This window comes from Chionomys nivalis, chromosome 2 (assembly GCF_950005125.1).
Source record: "Chionomys nivalis chromosome 2, mChiNiv1.1, whole genome shotgun sequence".
NCBI classification, from domain to species: domain Eukaryota; kingdom Metazoa; phylum Chordata; class Mammalia; order Rodentia; family Cricetidae; genus Chionomys; species Chionomys nivalis.
In genome coordinates, this window is record NC_080087.1 from 17,727,377 (window position 1) to 17,753,908 (window position 26,532).

Here is a 26,532-nt window from a genome sequence, read left to right on the forward strand (position 1 = left end):
AAAAGCCCCGCCGCCGCCGCCCGCCGCCGCGCCGGAGACACCGACCGCGGCGGCAGCAGCAGCAGCAGGAGCAGCAGCAACAACGCGGGGCAGAGGCGGCGGCCGGGACAGTTAGGCCAGGCCGCCGGGCTCTGCCTCCCCCTCACGCCCCGCCGCGGCCGCACCGGCGACAGGTAAGCGCGCACCGCCACCGCGTCCCGGGGCCCACGTGCCGCCCCCGGCCCGGGCTCCGGGAAGGCGCAAGGAGGGGCGGGAGCCGCCGGAGCTCGCAAACGGTTCCGGCAGCGGCCGTGGCAACAAAGGCGACGAATGACTCCCGTCCCGGGGCTCCGGGCGAAGGCAGGCGGCGGGCCCGAACGCGCGGGGCGCCGGGGCGGGGAGGCCGGGGAGGGGGGCGGGGATGGGGGGACCCGCGGGGCGGGGGCGGCGACTGCGCCTGGCGCCGGGGCTCTGGCCGCCTGACAAAACCATCCCGGCAGCCAGGCGGCGGCGAGTCCCGGCCGCTCCATCCGGGGCTTCGCGAGAGGGGGAGGGGACGGAAGCCGAGAGGGCGGGCGCAAGGGGAGGGGGCGCTCCGCGTTCCGGTCCCAGTCGCCGGTCCCTGCTGCCCGCCGCGGCCAAGGGCGTCCGGAGCGGGCGGCGGCCGGCGAGCGGTCCCGCGCCGGAGCCCCTCCAGCCGGGCCCGTCAGGTGCGTACTCCGCCGTCGCCTCCCGCTGTGGTCGTCGTCGCCGCCTCGGCGGCCAGGCCGCGAGCTGCGGAAGTGGGTTTGGGGGAGGGGAGGGCACAGGGAGGGGGAGGGGAGGGATCCGGTCGGACCGGAGCAGGCCCGGCCTCTCTGGCGCGTCTCCCAGCTGCAGCGGCTCCTACAGCTGCTGCCGCTACTGCTCCGGCTCCGCCTCCCGCTCGCGGGCGGGGGCGCGCACGCGCGCTTCCGGCCTCGGGTCTCGCGCTGTCTGCGGCTCTCGCGCGCGCTGCTCCCCTCCCCCTCCCTCCCTCCCCGCCCTCCTCCCCCGCCCCTGGCGCCGGGGCCGTGGCGCCGGCCGGGGCGGCGCGCGCGCGCGCGCGGCGTAGGCGTCGGCATTGTGTTCGACGCCGCGGGACTTGGGGCGCGCGCACGCGGGGCCTACGGGAGGGAGGGGTGAGCGAGCGGCGCGACCTGTGTGCGTCGCTCCCCGTCCTAGGCGGCCCCTGGGGCGGGGCCGGAGCTCGGCTCTTTCCCCCCGCCCCCTCCCAGACGGGGCGGGGCCAGAGGCTCCTGGGCGGGGCCACGCCGCCTTGGCCAGCCTCCCCGGCGGCCGCGCCCTCCTCTGCCTGCACCGCTCGCTCTGGGAGCACCCGGGCAGGTTCGAGCTGAGAGGTTAGCCATGGTACCCACTGGAGCAAGCCCCCAGACCGTTCTTCGCAGGCCAGAATGCATTCGCAATTAAAAGCTGTGTAGGAGGCAGGCCTTTTGTTGCTTTTAGCTGGGAGTGGATTATAAAGGCTCTCCTGCAAGTAAGCTCGTGCAGCCGAGCAGGAAGACCGAAACCCCTGTGTCTGACAGGCCATTTACTGCGAGAACTTCCACCCAACTCCTCGGGGAGTCGGCTTGAGCTTTTGGCCTCCCCTCCCCACCAGTCTGCATTATTCCTTCCCACCACCATCATACAACGCATTTGGTCCACTTAGTGTGAGAGCCTAGATTGGATTCTTTTTCATGGTGTGTTGTTTTAGTAAAAGACGGCAGTGGATTGGGGGCTCGCAGAACTCCGGGGTGACCTGGACTTGTCTAAACAGGCTGTTGTGTCCTTCCTAGAAGACGCTATCTGTATAGTGTCTATACTGTAGACCCTGACCACCCAGACCAACATGTCCACAACCAACATTTGTGATGCATGAAATGACACTACATTTGAACTAAGGCATTTTAATCCTCATCGCTATGCTTTCTCACAAACCAAAAAACAAATTTGAGAGGAGGGACATTCAGAGTAACATCTTTACTTTGCCAGGATATTTGTAAGCTTGGTAATTTCTTTTCCTTTTTTTGAACGGGGGAGGTTTCAAGACAGGGTTTCTCTGTGTAGCCCTGACTGTCCTGGAACTGTCCGTTGACCAGGCTGGCCCCAATCTCAGAGATCCTCCTGTCTCTGTCTCCCGAGTGCTGTAATAAAAGAAATTTGCCAGCCCACCCATCATAACTTGATAATTTTTTAAAAAGAATGAAATTTTATATCTAATTCTTTTAAAGGTGATATTTAATTTCTCATTTAGTAAGCTTGGAGTTCGGGGTGTGTGTGTGTGTGTGTGTGTGTGTGTGTGTGTGTTTTCCCCTAGCTAAGGAATTGATCCATTGTTGGAAAAAAAAAAAACAGGTAGATGGGAGCCACAGAAAGAATGCTCTAGTCCACAGCCATACCACCCTGAACGGCCTGATCTCCGCTGATCTGGGCAGCTAAGCAGGGTCGGGCCTGGTTAGTACTTGGATGGGAGAAAGAATGCACTAGTGCGTGGTAGAAAGCTTTGTCCTGTTACTCCTCCTCCCGTGCCCAGTTTTAAGCTTCCCCTCAAACAATGTGTGCATAGATGGATGCAAAGCTCCCAAAATACTCAAATTAATGCTAGGCATGCCTTAATCTCAGCTGGTAAAGTGTTTATGTTAAAGATGACTATAAACTTTACAGTGACTTCCAAATTTTTCATTTTTGTTTTGTTTTTTGGTTTGTTCATTTCTCGAAACAGTGTCTCTGTAGCTTTGGAGACTGTCCTGGAACTCGCTCTGTAGACCAGGCTGGCCTCGAACTCACAGAGCTCTACCTGCCTCTGCCTCCTGAGTGCTGGAATTAAAGTCATACACTACCACTACCTGGCCCAGATTTTTATTTTATAAGACCTTTGTGGTATTTTTAATAAGAATGGTCCAGCCGGGTGGTGGTGGCGCACGCCTTTAATCCCAGCACTTGGGAGGCAGAGGCAGGCGGATCTCTGTGAGTTCAAGACCAGCCTGGTCTACAAGAGCTAGTTCCAGGGCAGGCTCCAAAACTACAGAGAAACCCTGTCTTGAAAAACCAAATAAATAAATAAATAAGAATGGTCCTGATCATATATTTGAATGTCCCCAGGGAGTGGCATATTTGAAAAGGATTAGAAGGACTAAGAGGTGTGGCCTTGTTGGAGTAAGTGTCAATGGGGAGGTGAACTTTGAGATTTCTGCCCTCAAAACTCTCTGCTTCTCTGGCACTAGCTGCCTGCAGGCCACCATGCTCCGTGCTGTAATGATAATGCGCCTCATCTCTGCAACTGGAAACAAGCCCACAGTTAGATGCTTTCACTGAGTTGCTATGGTCATGGTGTCTTCATAGCAATAGAACAGGGACTAAGACAGCCATATAAAACACTTTACCCCAGTACCCATTCAGGAACTGTTCCTTGTCACCCTGTGATTTCAAATACCCACTGGCTTGCCCCCTCCCCCAAGGTGGGAGAGGTGTTTTCCTGCCTGAGAATTCCTATACCTGGTAGGCAGTGAAGGAAACACCTTCCCATCAACTTTAGAGTGGGGACCTCTCTTGCCATCTCTCAGTGTTCCCGGGTTGTTCATCCCTCGATCCCAATCCCCTTTTCCTATAAGAAATGAAAGGAGCTGAACCAGAGGTGTGATACAGGATATAGTATCAAGTACAACCGTGGAATGGCTGGTCTAGGCCACAGGGCTCCCATCACTCTCCCTGCATCCTTGTCTGTGTTCCTTGGCTCTCTGAGCAGGACACGGAATGTTTGAATTGCAGATTTATAAGCATTAGATTGAGGACATCCTCTTAGCAAATTACAAACTAACATTACAGATTGATGCTAAATGAGATTCCATCTTTTTACAGTGCTACGATGATCATTAAGATGTGGAATCATAGCCGGACGGTGGTGGCGCACGCCTTTAATCCCAGCACTTGGGAGGCAGAGGCAGGCGGATCTCTGTGAATTCGAGACCAGCCTGGTCTACAGAGCTAGTTCCAGGACAGGCTCCAAAGCTACAGAGAAACCCTGTCTCGAAAAACCAAAAAAAAAAAAAAAAAAAAAAAAAAAAAGATGTGGAATCATGCCAAGCATGGTCGCACATGCCTGTAATCCCAGCACTCCCAAATTGGAGGCTTGAGAGTCAGGAATTCAAGGCCACCATTCTCAACAACAGAGAATTTGAGGTTGTCTAAGATTACATGAGACCATGGAGAAAGGGGGCAGAGAGAACAGAGCCCTTACCAGAAGAAAGGGCAGCCCAAGCTTTATAGGATTGTTCTTCCCTGGTTCAGAGGCCAAGTTGGATGCTGGTATTTACATTCATACAAATCCTAGACCACATGCGTAAGGGATAGATGTGTGACTTGTCAAGCAAAACAAAAACATGGTGTCACACATCTGTAACAAAAATTTCTGTATACTGTTCCTTTAAATTATGTGCACGGCCGGGCGGTGGTGGCGCACGCCTTTAATCCCAGCACTTGGGAGGCAGAGGCAGGCGGATCTCTGTGAGTTCGAGACCAGCCTGGTCTACAAGAGCTAGTTCCAGGACAGGCTCCAAAGCCACAGAGAAACGCTGTCTCGAAAAACCAAAAAAAAAAAAAAAAAAAATATGTACACGTTGTAGATCTGTACCAAGGAAAGTGTAGAATCATCTCAAAATCATGTGGGAGTGTGCTGGGTCAGACCGGCTGGTTATTGTGATTCTCTCAAGCCCTAAAATGAGTCTGCATGGTGGGTATCTAGGTATCGAGGCGTCCTTGTGCGTCCCACAGGGCTATCAGGCTTCCATGTGGTTGAAACAATTTTTATGCTAATACCGATCTTGTTGTCTTTCTAGTGTGTTAACATTGGGAAAATACCATAGTCCACTGAGTCAGAGTTTCCAAACAACCACTGGATGATGATTTTATTAAAGGTGTGCAGTGAGTAAAGCTGCACAACTCAGCAGGGAAAGGCCCTTGCTGCCAGCCCTAGGCCCGTGGTGGAAGGAGAGAACCGAGTTCCTCTGAAAGTTGTCATCTGATCTCCAAAGGCTTCCAAAGATTCCAAAGACAGACGGACAGACACACACACAGAGAGAGAGACAGAGAGACAGAGAGACACACACAGAGAGAGAGAGAGAGAGAGAGAGAGAGAGAGAGAGACTTGAAAGCAGAGGGGGACCATTTGAAGGGAGAAAGAACCGTCACAGAAGGGAAGGGGGCAGAGGGCGGTAGGTGAAGGTGGTAGGTAAGGAATATCAGCAGCTTGTGGTGGTGGCATATGTATGTGAAGATGTCTTTGAGAAATCCATTATAGTTAAAGTAGAGAAGTCTGAGTTTGACACCACACACCAGGTCAGTCTGAGCCAAATGGCTGGGGTTGTAAGAGGAAGGCAGCTCCGCTTTGGCTGGGGATGAAGTTTTTCATTTGCCGCTGTGGTCCTCTGTTTGTGTCTTTAAAGTTGACTGTAGCATAACTTTTAGAATTATCACTACTATCTTCTTGACTTCTCTGAATTCCCACCTTCAGATTCCATACCTTTAGAAATTTAAAACTAATTTAAATATGAATTAAATGTAATAAAAATAGAACTGCAGGGCAAATCTTTTACAAATGGCACATTTTCCAGTAGGAATGTGCTAGTAGATGGTCTATGCCCTCTCTTCTGTAATTACTGTTGAAGAGAATTCAATAAAGGAAGAAAAATGCATTTCCTACCTCTGAACTGAAGTTCTGAAATATATTAAAATTCAAATGACCAGCATTATTCGGGGTTAGTTCATACCCGCCCACCCACGTTAATTTTTAATAGTCCTAATTGAAAAGGCAGTTTTTATCCTGGTAAGTGGCCTAAACTACTTGACAGAACCATCTTATCCCGAAAGATGCTTCTTCAGTTACTGATGTAGCCCGAGCATCACAGTGTCCATTATTCCTGGTGTAATAAAGGGAGGGCTGCGAAGGACCCTGTTAGTGCCCTCGAACGCCAAGTCTTATGGTGTATAATGAGCTCCGAGAGCTATCGTATTGGAAAGAGAACCATCTAGTCCCCAAAGCTACTGTTCTTCAGTTTTTAGACGGAGAGGGAAAGAGGGCCTTAGACTGGCAAAGCAGATCTGACTATGCAGTCTGTTCCCGGGTCCCTCCAAAGCCCGTGCTGCCTGGAGAATCTGAGTGCACTGGGTGGAGATCTTCAATGTGTCAGAGTGAGGAAGAGGAGAATATAAGAACCAAATCATTGAACAAAGGAAAGTGACCGTTATAACTAGCTCTGGGAAATGTCTGCTTTGGGTTTTACTTTTTTTTTTTTTAATATTTATTTATTATGTATACAATATTCTGTCTGTGTATGCCTGCAGGCCAGAAGAGGGCACCAGACCTCATTACAGATGGTTGTGAGCCACCATGTGGTTGCTGGGGATTGAACTCAGGACCCTTGGAAGAGCAGGCAATGCTCTTAACCTCTGAGCCATCTCTCCAGCCCCCTGGGTTTTACTTTTGACATGAATCTATCTTAAGAAAATATTGTGAGTTCGAGACCAGCCTGTTCTACAGAGCTAGTTCCAGGACAGGCTCCAAAGCCACAGAGAAACCCTGTCTCGAAAAAACCAAAAAAAAAAAAAAGAAAGAAAGAAAATATTGTGCATATATAAAGTACATAAGAAGGCATTCTATAAAAATCCTTTTAAACATTCTCTCCGCCAGGTGTGATGTGCACGCTTTTTATCCCAGCATACAGGAGGTAGAGGCTAGTGGATCTCTGTGAGTTTGAGACCAGCTTGGTCCACAGAGTGAATTCCAGACCAGCAAGGGCTCCACGGTGAGCCGCTGTCAAAGGGGTGGGGTGGGGTGGGGAGGAGATACTCTTGGTCTTCTGTCCCTTACCTTTCACTGTTCTAATTTAGGACAAGCAGGTGACTTTTTTTTAATGACATGTGCACCACATGTATGCCAGATCCTGTAGAGCCCGGAAGGCCCTGCTAAGTGACTTTTCTCAAGTAACTTAGTTTTCCTTTTTTAATTTCTACTTAACTGTCAAGTAAGTTGCTAGGGGTTTTGTTTTTTTGTTGTTGAGAAAAAGTCTCCAGTATCCCAAACTAGCATTGAATTGTTTGTTGGCAAATGACCTTGAACTTTGGAGCATCCTTTACCTCCCTAGTGCTGGAATTATAGGCATGTACTGCCTACGTTTGGTTTTTGTGGTGGTAGGGATCACACCCAGAGCTTTGTCCATTCCAGGCAAGACCTCTGCTCATTGAGCACTATCCCAAGACTGGTTAAGGTTCTCTATCTATACAGGTCTTAAGTGTGCAGTCTCATTGCTGGCTTGGTGATTAGCATCAGCAAGAATTTTTAGAAATACTTGCTCTATACTCTATAGAGCAAGGCAGGGTGGCACACAGAATGGAAACCATACACCCAGAAGGCAGCAGGCTTCAGTTGCCTGGCTCTTGGCCCTTTGAGCCCCTTGCATACAGTACCCTGACTACACACTGACATGATTTGAGGCTTCTCTGAAGGCCTCAGACATCAGTCACTAGACTTGTAGCCCAGACCACTATGGTCAGAGCTTTGTACCCCATCCCTCTCATCCTAAAGGCCCCAGTGGCCTCTCAAATGCAACATATTCTTTCCCACCAAACTAAGGCTTTGTCCTTATCTCCCAGCAGAGACTACTCAGCTATTCCAGTAAAAAGCCTTTTAGTGTTTTGGCCTTCCCCAACCCCTCCTAGTGATGCTGCAAACTGGAATCTTCTAGATGTCTTTCTGATCTGTTCTCTCTCTTTCTTAGTCCCCACCCTCAGCCCCTGTCTACCCTAGAGACTGAAGGGACTCCCTTTGTCTTTCCCTTTTAGTCTTCCCATTGTGGCCCGGGAGCCTTCCCCTTGTTCCTAAGAGCTGAAGTCCTTTCTGGCACCTCAGGCTGCATCCTTGCCTTTGTGCCAAGCCTCTCCGCCTGTGGGTCCTCTGGGCTCAGAATAAACTCCAGAGCCTCAGCCACGCCTCACGTGGGCAGAAACCTCAGCTGACATTTTTAAGTGGAGAAAACCGTCCGAGTCATAGCAAGCGTTAAGTTGATGAGGATTTTTAGGGGGAAAAAGCTATGCTTTTCTCCCAAATCACCAAGGAATTCAGGGCCAAACCATAGCCGACTCTCCCCTTTGCTAAATACCTAGTTAGTAGATTAGCAAATGGTAACCACTGCTAGACAACCTCCTGGGCACCTAGCCAAAGCTTTCAGGAAGCATCAGGCAGACTGCAGAACTGGAGCACACGTGTGTGAATACACACACATATGACAGAATACACGTCAGTTGACAACTCTGAAAGTAGTTCCGAAGCAAAGGTTCTAAACTTTAGGACCACTGGACCCTCTGACCTTGGTGACTAGAGATGAGGCAGCCCAGTGTGGAGCTTGAGAATCCTGCATTCTCTCTGGAGCCAGTAATGGCCCCAGCACCAAGGACCTGCGGAAAGGCTACCTTTCCTCAGCAGTTTATCCGGAAGTTTCCAACTAAGTGAACACCTTGTCTCACTGACCAACATCCTTAGGTGAAACAAGATGGCTCTCTTAATTGTTTCTGAAACAGGATCTTGCTGTGCAGTCCAGGCCACTCTTGATTGTAGAATGCTCCTGACTCAGCATCCCAAATGTGAGGATAACAAGTGTATGAAACCGGATTTTTGATAATGCTTGGATTTTAGAACAGGCTGGACACTGTAAAGATCACCAAACTGGCTGGGTGGTGGTGGCGCACGCCTTTAATCCCAGCACTCGGGAGGCAGAGGCAGGTGGATCTCTGAGTTCCAAGCCAGCCTGGTCTACAGAGTGAGCTCCAGGACTAGCTCCAAAGCTACAGAGAAACCCTATCTTGAAAAAACAAAACAAAAAAGAAAAAGATCACCAAACTGATAGTTTTATATCTTGTATGATTGACACATGCCAGTAATGCCACACTCAGGTAAGATCATAGCTTCAAAGGCTGTGTGGACTACATAAGAACCTGTTTTCCTTAGTTATGATAAAGATAAAATAGATGTAAATATTGTAACTGTAATTCTTACTTGATAACTGTTTTGTTATATGTAATTTTGCTATGTTAAATTTAAAGCCTTTTTTGTTTAAACAGAAAAAGGGGAAATGATGGAGGAAGGTCATTGGTTAAATAATAAAGAAACTGCTTGGCCCTCATAGGTTAGAACATAGGTGGGTAGAGTAAACAGAACAGAATGCTGGGAGGAAGAGGAAGTGAGCTCAGATGCAGGGCAGCTCCTCTGAGAGACAGACGCGATGAAGCAAGCCACCAGGTCAGACATGCTGAATCTTTCTCGGTAAGCACACCTAGCGGTGCTACACAGATTATTAGAAATGGGCTAAATTAATACGTGAGAATTAGCCTAGAAGAGGCTAGATATAATGGGCCAGGCAGTGTTTAAATGAAAAAAAAAAAAAAAAAAAAAAGAACCTGTCAGAGAAATAAATAAAATTTCAAAAGTAGGTAGACATTTAGTGTCATAAAATTATATTATTTGTTATGCCTTATTTGTATTAGAAAAATCATTTTTCATAGCCAGGCTGGTGGTGCACATCTGTAAACCAAGCACTGAACAAGTAGAGACTATCGGGTCGTGGTACTGCACACCTGCAACCCCAGCATTTGGCAGAGCTCTGTGAGTTTGAAGCCAGCGAGTATAGACTAGAGAATCCATGGCTACATGAGACCCTATCTCACAAAAAGAAAGAAAAAAAAATGAAAGAAGGAAGGAAAGATCACTTTCCATCTAGTACATACAGGTCCTCGTGTCGTAGTGACCCCCAATCATAAAATTATTTTCATTGCTACTTCATAACTATAATTTTGCTAGCTGTGAATCATAATGTAAATATCTGTTTTCTGATGGTCTTCAGCAGCTTCAAAGGGGTCTCAACTCACAGGTGACCTTGCTGCCACCTGTCGTTCCCCGCAGCTCTTCTGAGGCAATGTCCTTTCTACACAATTACGTGGGGTAAGCCCCCATCATCATGGGACGATAAATACCTAATTCCTCTGGACCCTCATTTGTTCAGGGTTTATTTTTTTTTCTTTTTTTTTTCTTTTTTTTTTTTTTTTGGTTTTTCGAGACAGGGTTTCTCTGTAGCTTTGGAGCCTGTCCTGGAACTAGCTCTTGTAGACCAGGCTGGCCTCGAACTTCAGAGATCCGCCTGCCTCTGCCTCCCTAGTGCTGGGATTAAAGGCGTGTGCCACCACTGCCTGGCTCCAGGGTTTTTTTTTTTTTTAGTAAGTGCACAGTAGGAAGGTCTGGATCAATGCCAAAGTACCTGTGAGTGAGTGGCCCGTGGCCAGGGAACTATGGTCACATTTGCCCTCTGGAGGGATCACTGTCCTGTGATGACTGGGAAGGTGGAGCTGGAGGGAGGGAGGAGGGAGGGAGGGAGGGAGGGAGGGAGGGAGGGAGGGAGGGAGGGAGGGAGGGAGGGAGGGAGGGAGGGAGGGTGGGTTCAGCTAACCTAGTAGAGAGAGCACTAGGGCTAGTCAGAAGGTGGATGGAGTGTGGTGCCCTGCACGTAGCTGGGCCGCTCCACGGCTCGTGCTCCAGGTTCCCAATGTGGGTGCTGTTACACAGGTTCGAGTTTCAGGGGTAGAAGCGAACACGCGCCACAGACAGGACACTGAATGTGGACCTGCCTCAGAGCAGTGCCAGAGAGGGTAAGAGACAGCAGTTTCTAGGGAAAGGCTTGTCTACAAGAAAGAAGGGTGTGCCGTGCCACTGAGAGGGCCCCAGGAGCACATGTGCTCGTGAGTCTACACTGCCCGGGACGGTCTCTCCGGACCTTGCTAAGCCATTTTGGCCAGCAGATGGCAGGGGCCGGTTGTGGTGGGAGGAGTAGGCAGGCTTTCCTCTGAAGCGGGGTAGCCTTATCACCCACGCGGCTAAGTATCATTTGTGTCAGCTGAGCTTCATGGAATAATATGGGTACCTGGGGAAGGAGAGGGGCGCAGCAGAGAAAAGACCCTCTGTCCCCTGGGCAGGGCATCCAGAAGTGCTCTTTTGAGATCCTCGGGCCGCCTCTCACACCTGTCCCAAGTGACTTCCCCTGTGGAATGTTCTAGGTATTTTGTCTTTTTTTTTCCTGTCAGAAAAATGTTTTAGTCTCCAGAAACAAAAAGTTGTAACTGATTACATATCTACTGCAGGGTGAGCTGTTGTTTTTCCTCCCAGGACAGGGTTTCTCTGTGGAGCCCTGGTGTCCTAGACCTCACTCTGTAGACCACGCTGGTCTTGAAATCAGAGATCTGCCTCTGCCTCCCAAGTGCTAGGACTAAAAGTGCTCACGGCCACCACTTGGTGGTCTACATTTTATTTTAAAAAGGGAGTAAGCCGGGCGGTGGTGGCGCACGCCTTTAATCCCAGCACTTGGGAGGCAGAGGCAGGTGAATCTCTGTTGAGTTCGAGACCAACCTGGTCTACAAGAGCTAGTTCCAGGACAGGCTCCAAAGCCACAGAGAAACCCTGTCTCGAAAAACAAACAAAAAAAAAAAAAAAAAAAAAAAGGGAGTAAAATGAATTAAAGTTTGCAAAGAGACGCTAGAGCAAACAAACAAATGGTTTCTTTTTTAATATTTATTTATTTATTATGTATACAATATTCTTTCTGCGTGTATGCCTGCAGGCCAGCAGAGGGCACCAGACCCCATTACAAATGGTTGTGAGCCACCATGTGGTTGCTGAGAATTGAACTCAGGACCTTTGGAAGAGCAGGCAATGATCTTAACCACTGAGCCATCTCTCCAGCCCGCAAATATGTTTCACATTAAATATCACTCATATCATAGGGAAAGAGCCCGAGAAAAGTAGGCGTGCAGATCTTGGGTGGTGTGGCTCAGTAAGAACTCTCTTAGAGCGTGCGCCAAGCCCCAGCTTCCCCCCAACACTAACAAAAAAAGAGTGCCAATGTATGGGGGTCTTACTGTTCTGGGATCTGAGCCGGCTGCCTACCTCCTTGTGCCATATCCTCACTTATAAGTAACTATACTTCAAATAGCATGAAATAAAATGATACCACGTGAGGGGTATCAGTAGTGAACATGACAGCACGCGAGGGTATCAGTAGTGAACATGACAGCACGCGAGGGGTATCAGTAGTGAACATCATGACAGCACATGAGGGTATCAGTAGTGAACATCATGATAGCACGTGAGGGTATCAGTAGTGAACATAACAGCACGCGAGGGTATCAGTAGTGAACATGACAGCACGTGAGGGTATCAATAGTGAACATGACAGCACGTGAGGGTATCAGTAGTGAACATCATGACAGCACATGAGGGTATCAGTAGTGAACATCATGACAGCACGTGAGGGTATCAGTAGTGAACATGACAGCACGTGAGGGTATCAATAGTGAACATGACAGCACGTGAGGGTATCAGTAGTGAACATGACAGCACGTGAGGGTATCAATAGTGAACATGACAGCACGTGAGGGTATCAGTAGTGAACATGACAGCACGCGAGGGTATCAGTAGTGAACATGACAGCACGTGAGGGTATCAATAGTGAACATGACAGCACGTGAGGGTATCAGTAGTGAACATGATAGCACGTGAGGGTATCAGTAGTGAACATCATGACAGCACATGAGGGTATCAGTAGTGAACATCATGACAGCACGTGAGGGTATCAGTAGTGAACATGACAGCACGTGAGGGTATCAGTAGTGAACATCATGACAGCACGTGAGGGTATCAGTAGTGAACATGACAGCACGTGAGGGTATCAGTAGTGAACATGACAGCACGCGAGGGTATCAGTAGTGAACATGACAGCACGCGAGGGTATCAGTAGTGAACATGACAGCACGCGAGGGTATCAGTAGTGAACATGACAGCACGCGAGGGTATCAGTAGTGAACATGACAGCACGCGAGGGTATCAGTAGTGAACATGACAGCACGCGAGGGTATCAGTAGTGAACATGACAGCACGCGAGGGTATCAGTAGTGAACATGACAGCACGCGAGGGTATCAGTAGTGAACATCATGACAGCACGTGAGGGTATCAGTAGTGAACATCATGATAGCACGTGAGGGTATCAGTAGTGAACATAACAGCACGCGAGGGTATCAGTAGTGAACATGACAGCACGTGAGGGTATCAATAGTGAACATGACAGCACGTGAGGGTATCAGTAGTGAACATCATGACAGCACGTGAGGGTATCAGTAGTGAACATGACAGCACGTGAGGGTATCAGTAGTGAACATCATGACAGCACGTGAGGGTATCAGTAGTGAACATGACAGCACGTGAGGGTATCAATAGTGAACATGACAGCACGTGAGGGTATCAGTAGTGAACATCATGACAGCACGTGAGGGTATCAGTAGTGAACATGACAGCACGTGAGGGTATCAGTAGTGAACATGATAGCACGTGAGGGTATCAATAGTGAACATGACAGCACGTGAGGGTATCAGTAGTGAACATGACAGCACGTGAGGGTATCAGTAGTGAACATCATGACAGCACGTGAGGGTATCAGTAGTGAACATGACAGCACGCGAGGGTATCAGTAGTGAACATGACAGCACGCGAGGGTATCAGTAGTGAACATCATGACAGCACGTGAGGGTATCAATAGTGAACATGACAGCACGCGAGGGTATCAGTAGTGAACATGACAGCACGCGAGGGTATCAATAGTGAACATGACAGCACGTGAGGGTATCAGTAGTGAACATCATGACAGCACGTGAGGGTATCAGTAGTGAACATCATGACAGCACGTGAGGGTATCAGTAGTGAACATGATAGCACGTGAGGGTATCAGTAGTGAACATGACAGCACGTGAGGGTATCAGTAGTGAACATGACAGCACGTGAGGGTATCAGTAGTGAACATCATGACAGCACGTGAGGGTATCAGTAGTGAACATGACAGCACGTGAGGGTATCAGTAGTGAACATGATAGCACGTGAGGGTATCAGTAGTGAACATGACAGCACGTGAGGGTATCAGTAGTGAACACGACAGCACGTGAGGGTATCTGTAGTGAACATGACAGCACGTGAGGGTATCAGTAGTGAACACGACAGCACGCGAGGGTATCAATAGTGAAGTCAACACCCCACGATCAGGGGCCCTGTCATCGACCAGGAGAAACACTGAGCTGGTCTGGCCTCTGATACTGCAGGAGGTAGAGCATCTTGGGTGTTTTTCAGAGTAGGTCATCAGTATTTTGACTTTATGGTTGTCAGTACCGAGAACACCATTTCACATAAGTACAGAGTGAAAAATGGCAGAAGTATGTAGGCTCATTTCAACACTTATTGGAAATTTTGTCATAAAATTTGAATAATATTTGTATAATGATTTTTCTTTTTTTTTTAGTGAAAGTCAAGTCAGCCACTCAAACAGCTGTTTGGGGGCTGTTGTTTATTTGTTTGTTGGGGGTTGAGACAGTGTTTCTCTGTGTAGCTTGTTTTTTACAGTCTGGCTTTCTAAAGTTTACTAATAGTCCAGTGGCCTTGAACTCTCAGAGATCGCCTGCCTCTGCCTTCCAAGCGCTGAGGTTAAAGGTGTGCGCCCCTCTGCCTGGCAGGAAAACATTCTAGATCCTGTTTTCCTTGATTAGAGCACTGTGCTGCTGTGAAGCAGAAGCATCATGTGCGTCTGCAGAGGCGCTACAGACACGTACAGGGTACAGGGTGCTCGTGCTATGAAGCCAGACACCCCAACCCCCACCCCGCTGCGGTGAAGTCCTGCCTCGTGGCTGATGGGGTTGAGAAATGCTTTGTTACCACCATTTTTGTGCCCTTCACAATCAGTTAGGTGACCCTCTGTGGGCAGGGCTGTATACCCACTAAAATATCGGCATTGACACATCACCTGTGGGACACTTCTGTCGCCCCAGGTATCCTTCAGGTTCCCTTTTGTAGCAATACCACCTGCTTCCCTCACCTTAGCGCTGCAAGTCTGTTCTCCATTTCTCTGGACTCCACGGGTGTTATAGCAAAGGTCTCAGCATGAAACCTTCCCTGACCATAATTCACTCCTAATTCAGTATATCTTCTGTCTACAATAGTTCATTTGTTCTGTTCTGTTTTTGTTCTGGAAACAGTCTCACCGTAGCCCAGGCTGGCCTCAAACTCGCAGTTCTCCCACCTCAGCCTTTGGAGAGTTGGGATTGGTGTGTTTGCCCCCAAGGTCACAGTGGCCCATCTCTTGCAGTGACTAAGCGGTTCATCCCACAGCCTGACCATTCAACAACTAAAGGAGAGCTGGGCAGGTTTTGGTCACAGCCACTACAGATGTTAATGTACAGTTTTGTGTAAAAGCACATTCGTTTATTGGAATAAATGTATCAGTAGCCATTGGGTTGTATGTAGCCTCCAGGCTGTCTGTACCATCTCACGGTCCCCCACCCCCATGAGTGTGTGCTGACCCTGGTTCCCTGGGGCTGGAATCCTGAACACTGTCTGTCCACTGACCATCTGTCTTTCCCTTCAAGCATGTCTCACTTCCGGTTTATCCGTACTGTTTACTTTCCGAGTTCTCTACTTTGCAGTACAGACGCTCTGAGTTGTGGGTTTCAGGTGTTTCCTCCCAGTCCTCACTGCCTGTCCATCCATCCTCTTAGCTGAACTGTTCCAGAACCAGCGCTTGTAATTTTACCAAGTCCAGCTTTACCAGTTTCTCCTTTTGTTGATCCCTAAGGGTTTTATTTTTTTGTTCTAAATTTCCTGTAGTTGTGTGCTTTATACTGAAGCCCACAGTGCATTTTCAGTGTGTGTGTGAGAGTGTGGAACTCGCCTTTGGCGTCCAGCTCCCCATGCAGCGGTTCTGCTGCCCTGGGACATCCAGTTCCAGGCTCTGCTGAAGTAATATCCATCTCTTCTCATCTGATCCCAGTCTCGAATGCTGTGCCACTCTCGACTCTGGGCGCGAGTCGAGGGACCAATTTCCCACCTTTTCTTTCTTTCCGGAAATCCTAGTCTACTTCTTTTGCCTTCCACACATTCTCAAACAGTCCTGTCTGCCTTCAGAAAGAAATCTTGCCAAGGATTTGGGATTCAGCAATTTGTGGTTTTCCATGTATAACCCCTACATATTTTGTTAGGTTTGCCTGTGGATTTCATTATTTGGATTGTACTGATTCTGTGTATCTCATTTCCATGTTCATTCCTAGTATATGGAATTACAATTAGGTAGGGTTTGGGGTTTTGTTTTTTGATACATTTTACACCTTACCAAATTGTTAGTTATAGAAGCTGTTGTATTACTTCCCTGAATTCTGTGCATTACTGGTTTACTCCTTCTTTCCCTGGCTGTAGACCATCATTCCCATCTTGTTTTGGTCTTCTGCTTCACAGTCTGGGTGCCACAGGAGGGAAAGGGTTCACTTCTTCGCCTCCCCAGTCTCAGAGAAGGCAATGCTGATCCCCGGGGTGGGCTTTCCTGTGTGTTTATGAAAAAGAGCCTCTAGGGATCTTGTGAACACGGCAGGTTCCTGCGGCTTCTCACTGTAAACAGAGAGGTAGAGGATTTTGTTCACTGACTGAATAATGGAAAGTACAGAATTTGAAGTAGGTGATTCAAATTTAAATTGTAACTCCTTTGCCTTCCCAGTGCCTGGGGCAACTTACAAATCTCAAAATCCATTTCCTCCGCCACAAAAGGGAGGCCCAGCTCCATTGCTAATGGATTTGCAAGCCTTTGTGGCCCTGGCTGGGTGAAGGAGGAGCCTTGCTGTGACTCCGCCCGGCACTTCCGTGGTGGAATTCTCACCGGGAATCTTCAGAGGACTTCAAAGGACTTTAAAGGACTAGGTAGTCCGCATTTGTCTTTCTGGGACTGAGGTACACTACTCGGGTCCTTCCCCAGCTTCCGCAAGTCACTCTGAGTTTCCCTAGGTGACATGATCTAAAAACCCGAGGGCTGGGACGCCCTATTCCAAGGACTGTTGTGGATTAAATGAGTTGATATATGTAGCATGTCTAACAGTGCCTGACACGTTAACCTTGATGACGTGTTAGCTGTGAACATTACTGTAACGTTAGGACACATTCTCATTTGTGGAACACCGCTCTTAAAAATGAAATTGTTTACTTTGCAGATTTTTTAAAAAATGGATTTGACCAACCATGGACTTATTCTACTGCAGCAGTTAAACGCTCAGCGCGAGTTTGGGTTCCTGTGTGACTGCACGGTTGCAATCGGCGATGTGTACTTCAAGGCACACAAATCAGTTCTTGCTTCATTCTCCAATTACTTTAAGATGTTGTTTGTCCATCAGACCAGGTAACTAAAGCGGTTGATAATATCTAATGACTGTAGACCTCCTGACTCTGGGTCCCTCTTCCCACTGAGCACACTCTTGGCTTCATCCAGACCATGGGTCTCTCTGCCTCTCCCTAGGGTCTAGGTGCCCACCCCACTCCTTTGTTAGTCCACCTGTTCCCTGCCTTTCTTGGTTATTCTCTTCATTTGCACTTGAGAATCACCTGCATACCTGGCTCCATGCGGCCCCGCCCCTTCCAAACTACCTTCTGTGTGGGGATCACCTGTGACCGCCAGGGACTCAGTGGCCTCAGTCAGTCAGCCCTCCTGCTCCTCGAGAGTCCCCTGAATACCCTGCCTTGAATACTTAGTTTCAGATGAGAAGCTGGAGGGCGCAAATTCCATTTCCCTCCTCTCTACTGTAAAATCTGTCTTTGCGCTCATGGTTTTTGTTTTTGTTTTCCTTTGATTTCTCCTAAATGAGATTCTTAGAGAAAAGAATCTCTGGGTGTGTGTAAAAAAATGATAATCATCATCATCTCCCCCTCCCTTCCTCCCATCTCTCTATTTTATTCTGTTCTCCATTTCTCTTCTCTCCCCCACCCCTGCCCCCTGGTCTGGGCAGAAGACCTTCCTTGACCTTGCAGCTCCTAGAGTGCAGCCCTGTTCTCTGTTCTCCTTGAACCTTCTTAAAGGGCCCCTGCGCCTCTGTCTGCTCACCCCACACTCTTCCTGTCCATTTGACTGTGGTTTCCTGTCTCACTGCAGCAGTCGGATCCCACAGGGCACCTCTCCACCCGAACACTGTCATCCATCCTCCTGTTCTCCCCAGTCCTCACCTGTGACCTACTGTCCTTGTTCTTCACCTCTGCGCTGGACCTTGGGCTCCTGAGCCCCTGCTGTCCTTGCACGCTGTCTGTGGTGGGCAGGTCATCTTTTCCGGCTTTGCCTTTTGTGAAGTTGCAGCTCCAGCCTCCATCTTTCTGTCTGCAGAACCTGGTCCTCAGTGCCCCGCCCCCAGCTGTCCCCACTCCGTTTTTCTCATTGGACATGGATAAAACTGGATAGGCTCTTCCCCAGAAGACCAGAAGAGCCCTGGCTTGCCTGTGTTCTTACCTCCAAGAAGCCCAAGCTTCGGATCTATTTCAGATCATATCTCTTCAATACATGCCCTATGTGCTCTGTCCTTCCTTCCTTCCTCCCACCCTGTAGGTATTCATTTCCCACACCACTGTCCGATCAATATTCCTAGAGACTGCTTGGGTGAGGCATGCCTTTGACCACAACTTAGGAGAGGGCGAACTGAGCAGATCCCTCCCTCTGCACAGCAAGGCGCTGTCTAAGCTCCTGGGAGTGGGACAATCGGCCTTGTAGCCTGACCCTTATCACCTGAGCATCTCTGGGACACCATCTTCTCTTTGACCTGCCTGTTTTTGTGGCTCATTCACCTGAACCAAACTTTCTGAGTGTCCTGCCTATTCCCTGATGTGCCTAATCCTTGCCTTTTTCCTAGTCCAAGTAGACAGAATCTTTAAGGATGACTGTGTTCTGCTTACAGCAGTGTCTCCTCTACATGACTATTTGTGTATTCACCCCTCCCCCACTTGTAAATCACTGTCTACTCACCCGCCCCCACCCCACCCTCTGGTCGTGCGTGGCAGAGCAGTGAGTTTTACAGATGTCCTGGGACACCACAGGGTAAGGCTAGGTGTGTGTTTCTAATAGCCACTTGATAAACATCTGGAGGAGCAGAAGGGCCAGGAGCAGGTGACTTGGCGGTAAGAAAGAGCATTTGTCTTCCAGCACTGAGAACGTGTCCTTTAAGCAGGGCACATAAGAGGCAGTCTTGTAATCTCAGCACGTGGAGGCTGAGGCCAGAGAGCTGTTGGGTCCTCGGGAGACAGAGAGGTAGGATCTCTGTGAGCCGACCAGCCTAGTCTACAAAGCAAGTTCCAGGGCAGGCTCCAAAGCTACACAGAGAAACCCTGTCTCAGAAAAACAGAAAATAATAATAATAATAATAAAAGGTTGTCAGATCTAGACCAGCCAAGACCCTCTCTGAAAACAAATTTGTTTATATATTCATCATCCTTTAACACCATTATTATGATAAAGATGTTATTTGCAGCCATTAATCTCAACACAGTTTGTTAAATGACCTTGAAAAAGAAATGTCTAGCTGGGCGGGAGACTCCAGAAAACCTTTAATCCTAGCACTCGGGAGGCAGAGGAAGGCAATCTCTGTGAGTTTGAGGTCAACCTGGTCTACAAAGTGAGATCCAGGACCGCCGCCAAAACTACTCCATCACAGGGATGTGATCTTTGTGCTAGTTTGTGCCACGGCAGCAGGCTGCCTCTCTGCTGCCAGGGCGGTCACACCACCATCACCTGTCACCAGGTGCCTCTCCACCATCAGCTACGCCACACGTGCACCCCTTAAAAGTGCCCGCCAGGCACAGCTTGCCCTCTTGCCTCTCTTCATCTTGCCTCTTCCCTGTTCTGTCTGCCTGCCTCTCTCGTGCCCCCACTCCAGCAAGGCCTTCACCCTCTCACCCCCATCCCCACCGCCGCACTAACTGTTTCTCATGCCATGTTTGCCCGGTGGCATATGTTGGCAGGGTCCACCGAAAGGTACCCACTTTCCCTTCCCTTTTTTTTTTTTTTTTTTTTTTTTTTGGCACTACGCTTTGTAGCTGAGTACACCCACCTGATGATTCTCCTGGTACACCTCTATGTGGAGAAGCAAGTTCACGGTCACAAGCAGAGCAGAGACCAGCTCGTCCTGCCTGGCAGAGGCACTTGTTCCCCCTCCAGCCAAACTGAGCCCCTGACTGGATCTTTTCAGCTTCAGAACAGTCCATGTCCTATAGTTACCACTAGGTGTCTCTGTCTTTTCTCTGTAGACTAAGTGCTCAAAAATACAACCTCATGCTAAGAATAAACTGCTGGGTGTGGTGGTGTGTGCCTTTAATCCAGCACTCTAGAGGCAGTGGCAGGTGGGTCTGTGCGAGTTCAGGACCATCCTGGTCTACATATGAGAACCTGTCTCAAAAAAAAGAGAAAAGTTTAAGCATTATTTAAAACTCTTATTCTAAAATTCAAATGAAGGAGAGACTGAACCTAAAATTACTCGGAGCGCCTGTGCAGCAGTGTGTGGCCATGCTCCCATTCCCTTGGCCTGTCTGCATAGAAGTGAGACAGAAGTACAGACAGGTGTTGGTGCCACAAGGCTTCGGTGGAATTGCCTGTGTGTACTTTAGAAGATAGGGATGCGACAGCTGGGGCTTGTCGTGTCCCGTGGGTAGAGAAAAAGAGAGGGCCAACCAGTCCCCTGTTTTCCCAGCGCTCCCTCCAGGCCTGGCTGAAGTTCCGTCCTGGAGAGGCTTATTACTGTCAGTGACTTAGCAGCACTCAACAGAATCATCCAGGACCTATCCAGCCGCAGGGAGCAACTGCAAAGCCCTTATGGAAAGCACCCCAGCTGTGTGGGTGGCATCTTCGTGAATGCTGGCAGGGAGCCCATCTGCATTTCCATATCCTGGAAAAATCCCCTTCTCCAAACACCTAGGGTTCTGAGTTCCCGAGGTCTCTGCCTGATCCTGCCAGTGGTGGTGCACGATTGTAGTTCCAACACTGGGAGGCAGGAAGTGGATCTCTGTGAGTTCCGGGCTAGCCTGATCTACACGGATACACAGGAAGACCTTGTCTCAGAGAGAGAGAGATTTTGGTTTTTGTTTTTGTTTTTGTTTTTTGTTTTAAGAAAACAGTATCAGGCTCGAATTTCCCATGGGTACTGATTTGTGTGCCTGCCTGTACTGTTTGACTTGGGTGTTTGTAGTTAAGTGTGACTGTCGTATGGAGTCTCAGGTCTTCATGAAATCCACTTCGATACCTATCCAGTAATTATCCATCTTTGTCCTGTCAGAAGTGAGTCTTAAAATCAAATCAGCCTTTTCTCTTTCGTTTTACTGTGACCTCTTTTTCCTTAGTGTCTCACGCTGTAGCTAGGCTAGCCTTGATGTCCAGACAGTCTTCCTACCTCCTCCTCTGTGTGCTGGGATTATATACATCTTGCCTAGAGCTCATCTATTTTTATTTTAACAAAATAAGATGTTATATTTAGAAGTCTGGGTATACTATTAAGATTTGAGAGTAGTGAGGTAGCTGTTTTAATCAATGAACATAGTTGTAATTGCTAAATCTGCCAAAAAGAACTTTAATGCCAAGAGGTTATATAATCAAAATTATTGTAAATTTCAAGGCGATCAAGGAACCGTTTCTGAATGACCAAACTATATTCACCCCATGGGTGATACCGCATGTATGAGAGATGTGTATCTCCCTGGCTCAGGATACTTCACAACTTCTTTCAGTAGAGATGGTCTAAGGAGAGCCCCCACTTCATTATTGCTTTTGGAGGGATGCTGTTTGGGAAGTGAGGTCATTCTGAAAGGTACCTTGACAGCCAGTGTGGCTTTGGAATTAAGTAGGCCTAGGTTCAAGTCCCAGTCCTACCACTCACTAACCCCTGAGCCTTGCCACCTGTAAAGGAAGAACTGTGGGCAGTCGGTAGAATGTCTGTAAAGCCCACAGCAGGACCCCTGGCGATGCTGACATCACTGGTGAAGATTGTACTGTCCAGATTGCTTTCCAGTGCCGCCTGGCGACACTGGGGAGGTGACCGGCTCTCTTCCCCTTGCTGGAGCGGATGCAGGACCCAGAGAGCTGGGGACCTTCAACAGTTTCAGTGTCCTGCTCTTCTGTGTTGTTTTGCTGAGCGATCACTCCTATGTCAGTTTTCAGCTCGGAAGGCTTTCTAGTCAGATTAGATGGTTTTCTTACCTGCCACAGGCTGCTGAGCTCTGAGCTGAGGCTCTAATGGAGCTCTGTCAGCCTGATTAGTGACCCACGGAAGTGTTTTTCTCAAGTGTCTCAGTTATTCAGGCTTTGTTGAAGTCATAGGTTGGTGTTTTTTCATGGCTTTTACTGTTTTTCAGTGAATGTGTCCGTCTGAAACCCACCGACATACAGCCTGACATATTCAGCTATCTGCTCCACCTGATGTACACCGGGAAGATGGCCCCGCAGCTGATCGACCCTGTGCGGCTGGAGCAAGGGATCAAATTCCTGCACGCATATCCCCTCATCCAGGAAGCCAGCCTGGCCAGCCAAGGCACCTTTTCCCATCCGGAGCAAGTCTTCCCGCTGGCCTCCTCACTGTATGGCATTCAAATCGCAGACCACCAGCTGAGACAAGCCACCAAGATGAACTTAGTGCCAGAGAAGCTTGGCCGGGAGCCTAGGCCCCAGGCATCCAGGATGAGCCAGGAGCCCGTGCCCGAGACCTCACAGCTGTCCCAGCTGACAGCAAACCTGGCTCAGGTAAATCGGACAAACATGACTCCCGCCGACCCCCTGCAGACCTCGTTGTCACCGGAACTTGTCTCCACACCCGTTCCTCCCCCTCCTCCTGGGGAGGAGACCAACTTGGAGGCCTCTTCCTCAGACGAGCAGCCTTCTTCCCTCACGATCGCCCACGTGAAGCCAAGCATCATGAAGAGAAACGGAAGCTTCCCCAAGTACTATGCCTGCCACCTGTGCGGCCGGCGCTTCACGCTGCGCAGCAGCCTGCGAGAGCACCTGCAGATCCACACCGGGGTGCCCTTCACAGCCGGCCCTCCCGGGGAAGGCCGCGGGCCCCTGTCCCTCTGCAGCAATGCGGCCGACCTGGGCAAGGATGCCCTGGAAGTGCCTGAGGCGGGGATGATCAGCGACAGCGAGCTGCAGCACATCTCTGACTCCCCCATCATCGATGGGCAGCAGCAGTCGGAGACGCCACCGCCCTCAGACATCGCGGACATTGACAACCTGGAGCAGGCCGACCAGGAGCGCGAGGTGAAGAGGCGCAAGTACGAGTGCACCATCTGCGGCCGCAAGTTCATCCAGAAAAGCCACTGGCGTGAGCACATGTACATTCACACGGGCAAACCCTTCAAGTGCAGCACCTGCGACAAGAGCTTCTGCAGGGCCAATCAGGCCGCACGCCATGTGTGCCTCAACCAGAGCATCGACACCTACACCATGGTGGACAAGCAGACGCTGGAGCTCTGCACCTTTGAGGAAGGCAGCCAGATGGACAACATGCTGGTGCAGGCCAATAAGCCCTACAAGTGCAACCTGTGCGACAAGACATTCTCCACCCCCAACGAGGTGGTCAAACACTCCTGCCAGAACCAGAACTCAGACGTGTTTGCCCTGGACGAGGGCCGATCGGTCCTCCTGGGCAGTGGGGACTCGGAAGTAACTGACTCTGACCATCCTGTGTTAGCATCCATCAAAAAGGAACAGGAAACTGTGTTACTAGACTGAATGTTATTTGTCTTTTTAAAAACTGTCATTTTTACAAAGAATCTTCTCCCCACCCTCACCCCCACTCGGGACAGTTTCTCTATGGCATGATACAAACGGGCCCCACTCCTTTCCTGTCCCCTTCTCCCAGCTCCATCCCCTTAAGGCTTTGTGCATTAGAAACCTGGACTCTATTTACTTTAATTCCAGGGATATTGGAAGGATAATGGTCAGTAGTACTTATAAAGAAATAGGTTTTGAGAAGTTTTAGATTATTTTAAAAACCTACTTGGAAATAATTAAGAGTATATAATAAAATAACTAGACAATAATTTGGTAAGCTAAAATTATGACTGTCCCTGGGTAATAAGTCTTCCTTCTCAAAGAAACAAAGTCAGAAAATACAGCATGCTTCTTAGAGATAAAGCTGGGCTCTGCTATGCAAATCTAGAAGGTGTGGGGAAACTTGAAACCCAAGAAAATGTTTTTAATGTTTGCCCTCTAGGTGTCTGATTTCAGAATGTATTCTTTGAGATTATGTCCAGTTAAGGAAAATCACTAGAAATCGACTTGAACAATGCAGGAGTAATAATGTGATGGCAATCTTCATTTCTGGATGAAACCCGACAGGCTGCGAGTCCGTGTGCGTGCCAACAGCGCATGGATGCTTGCTCCAGACAGGGCAGTTGGTGCACAGGCCTCACCCAATGCTGGCCTCTCTCCAAGATGGACAAGAACATGCTGGGTTCGGGTTTTTGACAACCTGGTGATGCCATAGACAGTCCTCCCGAACAGCAAATGCCATGCCGCTTCCCAGCAGTCGCCAAATGCAAAATCAGTGTGTGTGCTGCAAGGCCATGGAAAGATGCATCTTAATGGGGAGGGTGACTGTAATGGGTGTAAAAGGTGATGCTGCCTGGCTTGGTGGTGCCCCTCCAGAACCCCAGCATGGGAGGAGGGGTGGGGAGTGCAGGCAGGAGAATTGGGGGTTTGAGGCCAGCCTGGGCTACATAGAGAGACCTTGTTTTTCGGTTATTTTGGTTTTAAATGCAATGCCCATAGTTCACTGGTGACATCTACCCAAGCCTCAAAAATGACAAAGAAATCAGGATGAGAAAATAATAATAATAATAACCTAATTTCTTCTTGGAGGAAAAAGAAACATATTGATTTTGATGTGTATCCTCCAATTTTTGTTAACACCAGAAAATTTCCCCACTGGCCTAACAGCATTAAAAGTTGTCCATTAATCTTCCCTTGGGCCAATAATAAAATGGTCTCATAGGATGCAACAGGAGCCAGAAGCGAGGTCTAAGGGGTGAGGGGTGGGGATAGTGCGTAGCTATACCGTCCGTGTATGTTAGAAACTGAATATCCCATCATCCTCTTATATGTATAGTTGAGTTCTCAGATTTGTAAGTTTTTATACATCCTTTCATTGAATAAACATTTAATTAAATGGGCATGTGATTTTTCTCTTGTGTATTTGTCTACCCAAAGAACACAGGTGTGTGGAAGCCTTGCATCAAGAGTGTTCTAGCTGATATGTGCCTGTCAGATAGACCTTGGGCGGTTTCCCGACAGGGTGCCGTTGTTCGCATCAGTAAAGTGGAGAGGTTTATAATTACACTGAGTCATGCAGCTATGAGACTCCCCTCAGCTCCAGAAGATGCTAGAGCCGGCCAAGAGGTTTATAATTACACTGAGTCATGCAGCTATGAGACTCCCCTCAGCTCCAGAAGATGCTAGAGCCGGCCAAGAGGTTTATAATTACACTGAGTCATGCAGCTATGAGACTTTTGGGCTCCAAGGCTGACAGTGTGTGCAGCTGTCTTGAACAGATCAGGAGGTACTGCCTAACGATAACTCAAAACACCTAGATTCTCAAGACACTGAGGAATCAATCCATTTCATCTTTGTAGTTATGTTTGAATCTCTATGGAAACAAAACCTCGGGAGGGGTCACAAGTTAAAAAGTTGTGCCGTGCTGTGTTCTAGAATGTTCACACCTTACCCGGTACCTGGCTCTTCCATGCTGCTCCTTGTCACAGACTGTGTTGAACTAAATTACTTGCTGTCCAACTTCCCACTGCTCACCCCCTGAAAGGATCTAAAATTCAGATACTTTGCTCTCTTTGGGGGCATTTCTCTACAGCAGTGGTTCTCAACCTTCCTAATGTTGCGACCTTTAATACAGTTCCTCATGTATGGTGACCCCAACCATAAAAGTATTTTCTTTGCTACTTCCTAACTGTAATTTTGCTACTTTGGTTTTTTTGGTTTGTTTTTTGAGAGGGTTTCTCTGTGTGTTAGCCCTGAGTGTCCTGGAACTCACTCTGTAGACCAGGCAATTTTGCTACTGTTTGTTATGAATCATAATGTAAATATTTTTTGGAGCTAGAGGTTTACTAAATGGGTCATGACCCACAGGTTGAGAACCACTGCTCTAAAGGCCCCCATCACCCTATTCATCTCTTATTCTTTAAGCTATCTCTCTTTATTTATTTATTTATTTTTATTCTTTTTTTTTTTTTTTTTTTTTTGAGACAGGGTTTCTCTGTGGTTTTGGAGCCTGTCCTGGAACTAGCTCTTGTAGACCAGGCTGGTCTCGAACTCACAGAGATCCGCCTGCCTCTGCCTCCCAAGTGCTGGGATTAAAGGCGTGCGACATCATCCGGCTTTATTCTTTTTTAATTAAAATTTCCACCTGCTCCCCGTTTCCCATTTCCCTCCCCCTCCTCCCACATATTGCCCCCTCCCCCCTCCCATTCCCACTCCTTTTCTCCTCCCCCCACTCCATTCCCCCTCCCTCTCGATACTGAAGAGCAGTTCAAATTCCCTGCCCTGGGGGAAGACCAAGGTCCTCCCACTTCTATCTACGTCCAGGAAGGTGAGCTTCTAAACAGGCTAAGCTCCCAC

General features: G+C 48.8%; 1 protein-coding gene across 3 annotated transcripts; it reads left to right on the forward strand.

The window, feature by feature from the left end:
• On the forward strand, window positions 1-25,076 carry Zbtb2 (zinc finger and BTB domain containing 2). 3 transcript variants are annotated; one of them, XM_057763322.1, is made up of 3 exons: window positions 1-173; window positions 17,102-17,286; window positions 22,263-25,076. In XM_057763322.1, exons 2-3 carry the CDS (start codon window positions 17,114-17,116, stop codon window positions 23,632-23,634), a joined length of 1,545 nt encoding a protein of 514 aa, XP_057619305.1. In that variant the 5' UTR covers window positions 1-173; window positions 17,102-17,113; the 3' UTR covers window positions 23,635-25,076. The 3 variants fall into 3 exon arrangements, with proteins under 3 accessions (XP_057619305.1, XP_057619307.1, XP_057619306.1); XM_057763323.1 differs by lacking the exon at window positions 1-173 and adding an exon at window positions 579-689; XM_057763324.1 differs by lacking the exon at window positions 17,102-17,286.
• Window positions 25,077-26,532: the final 1,456 nt, after the last annotated feature.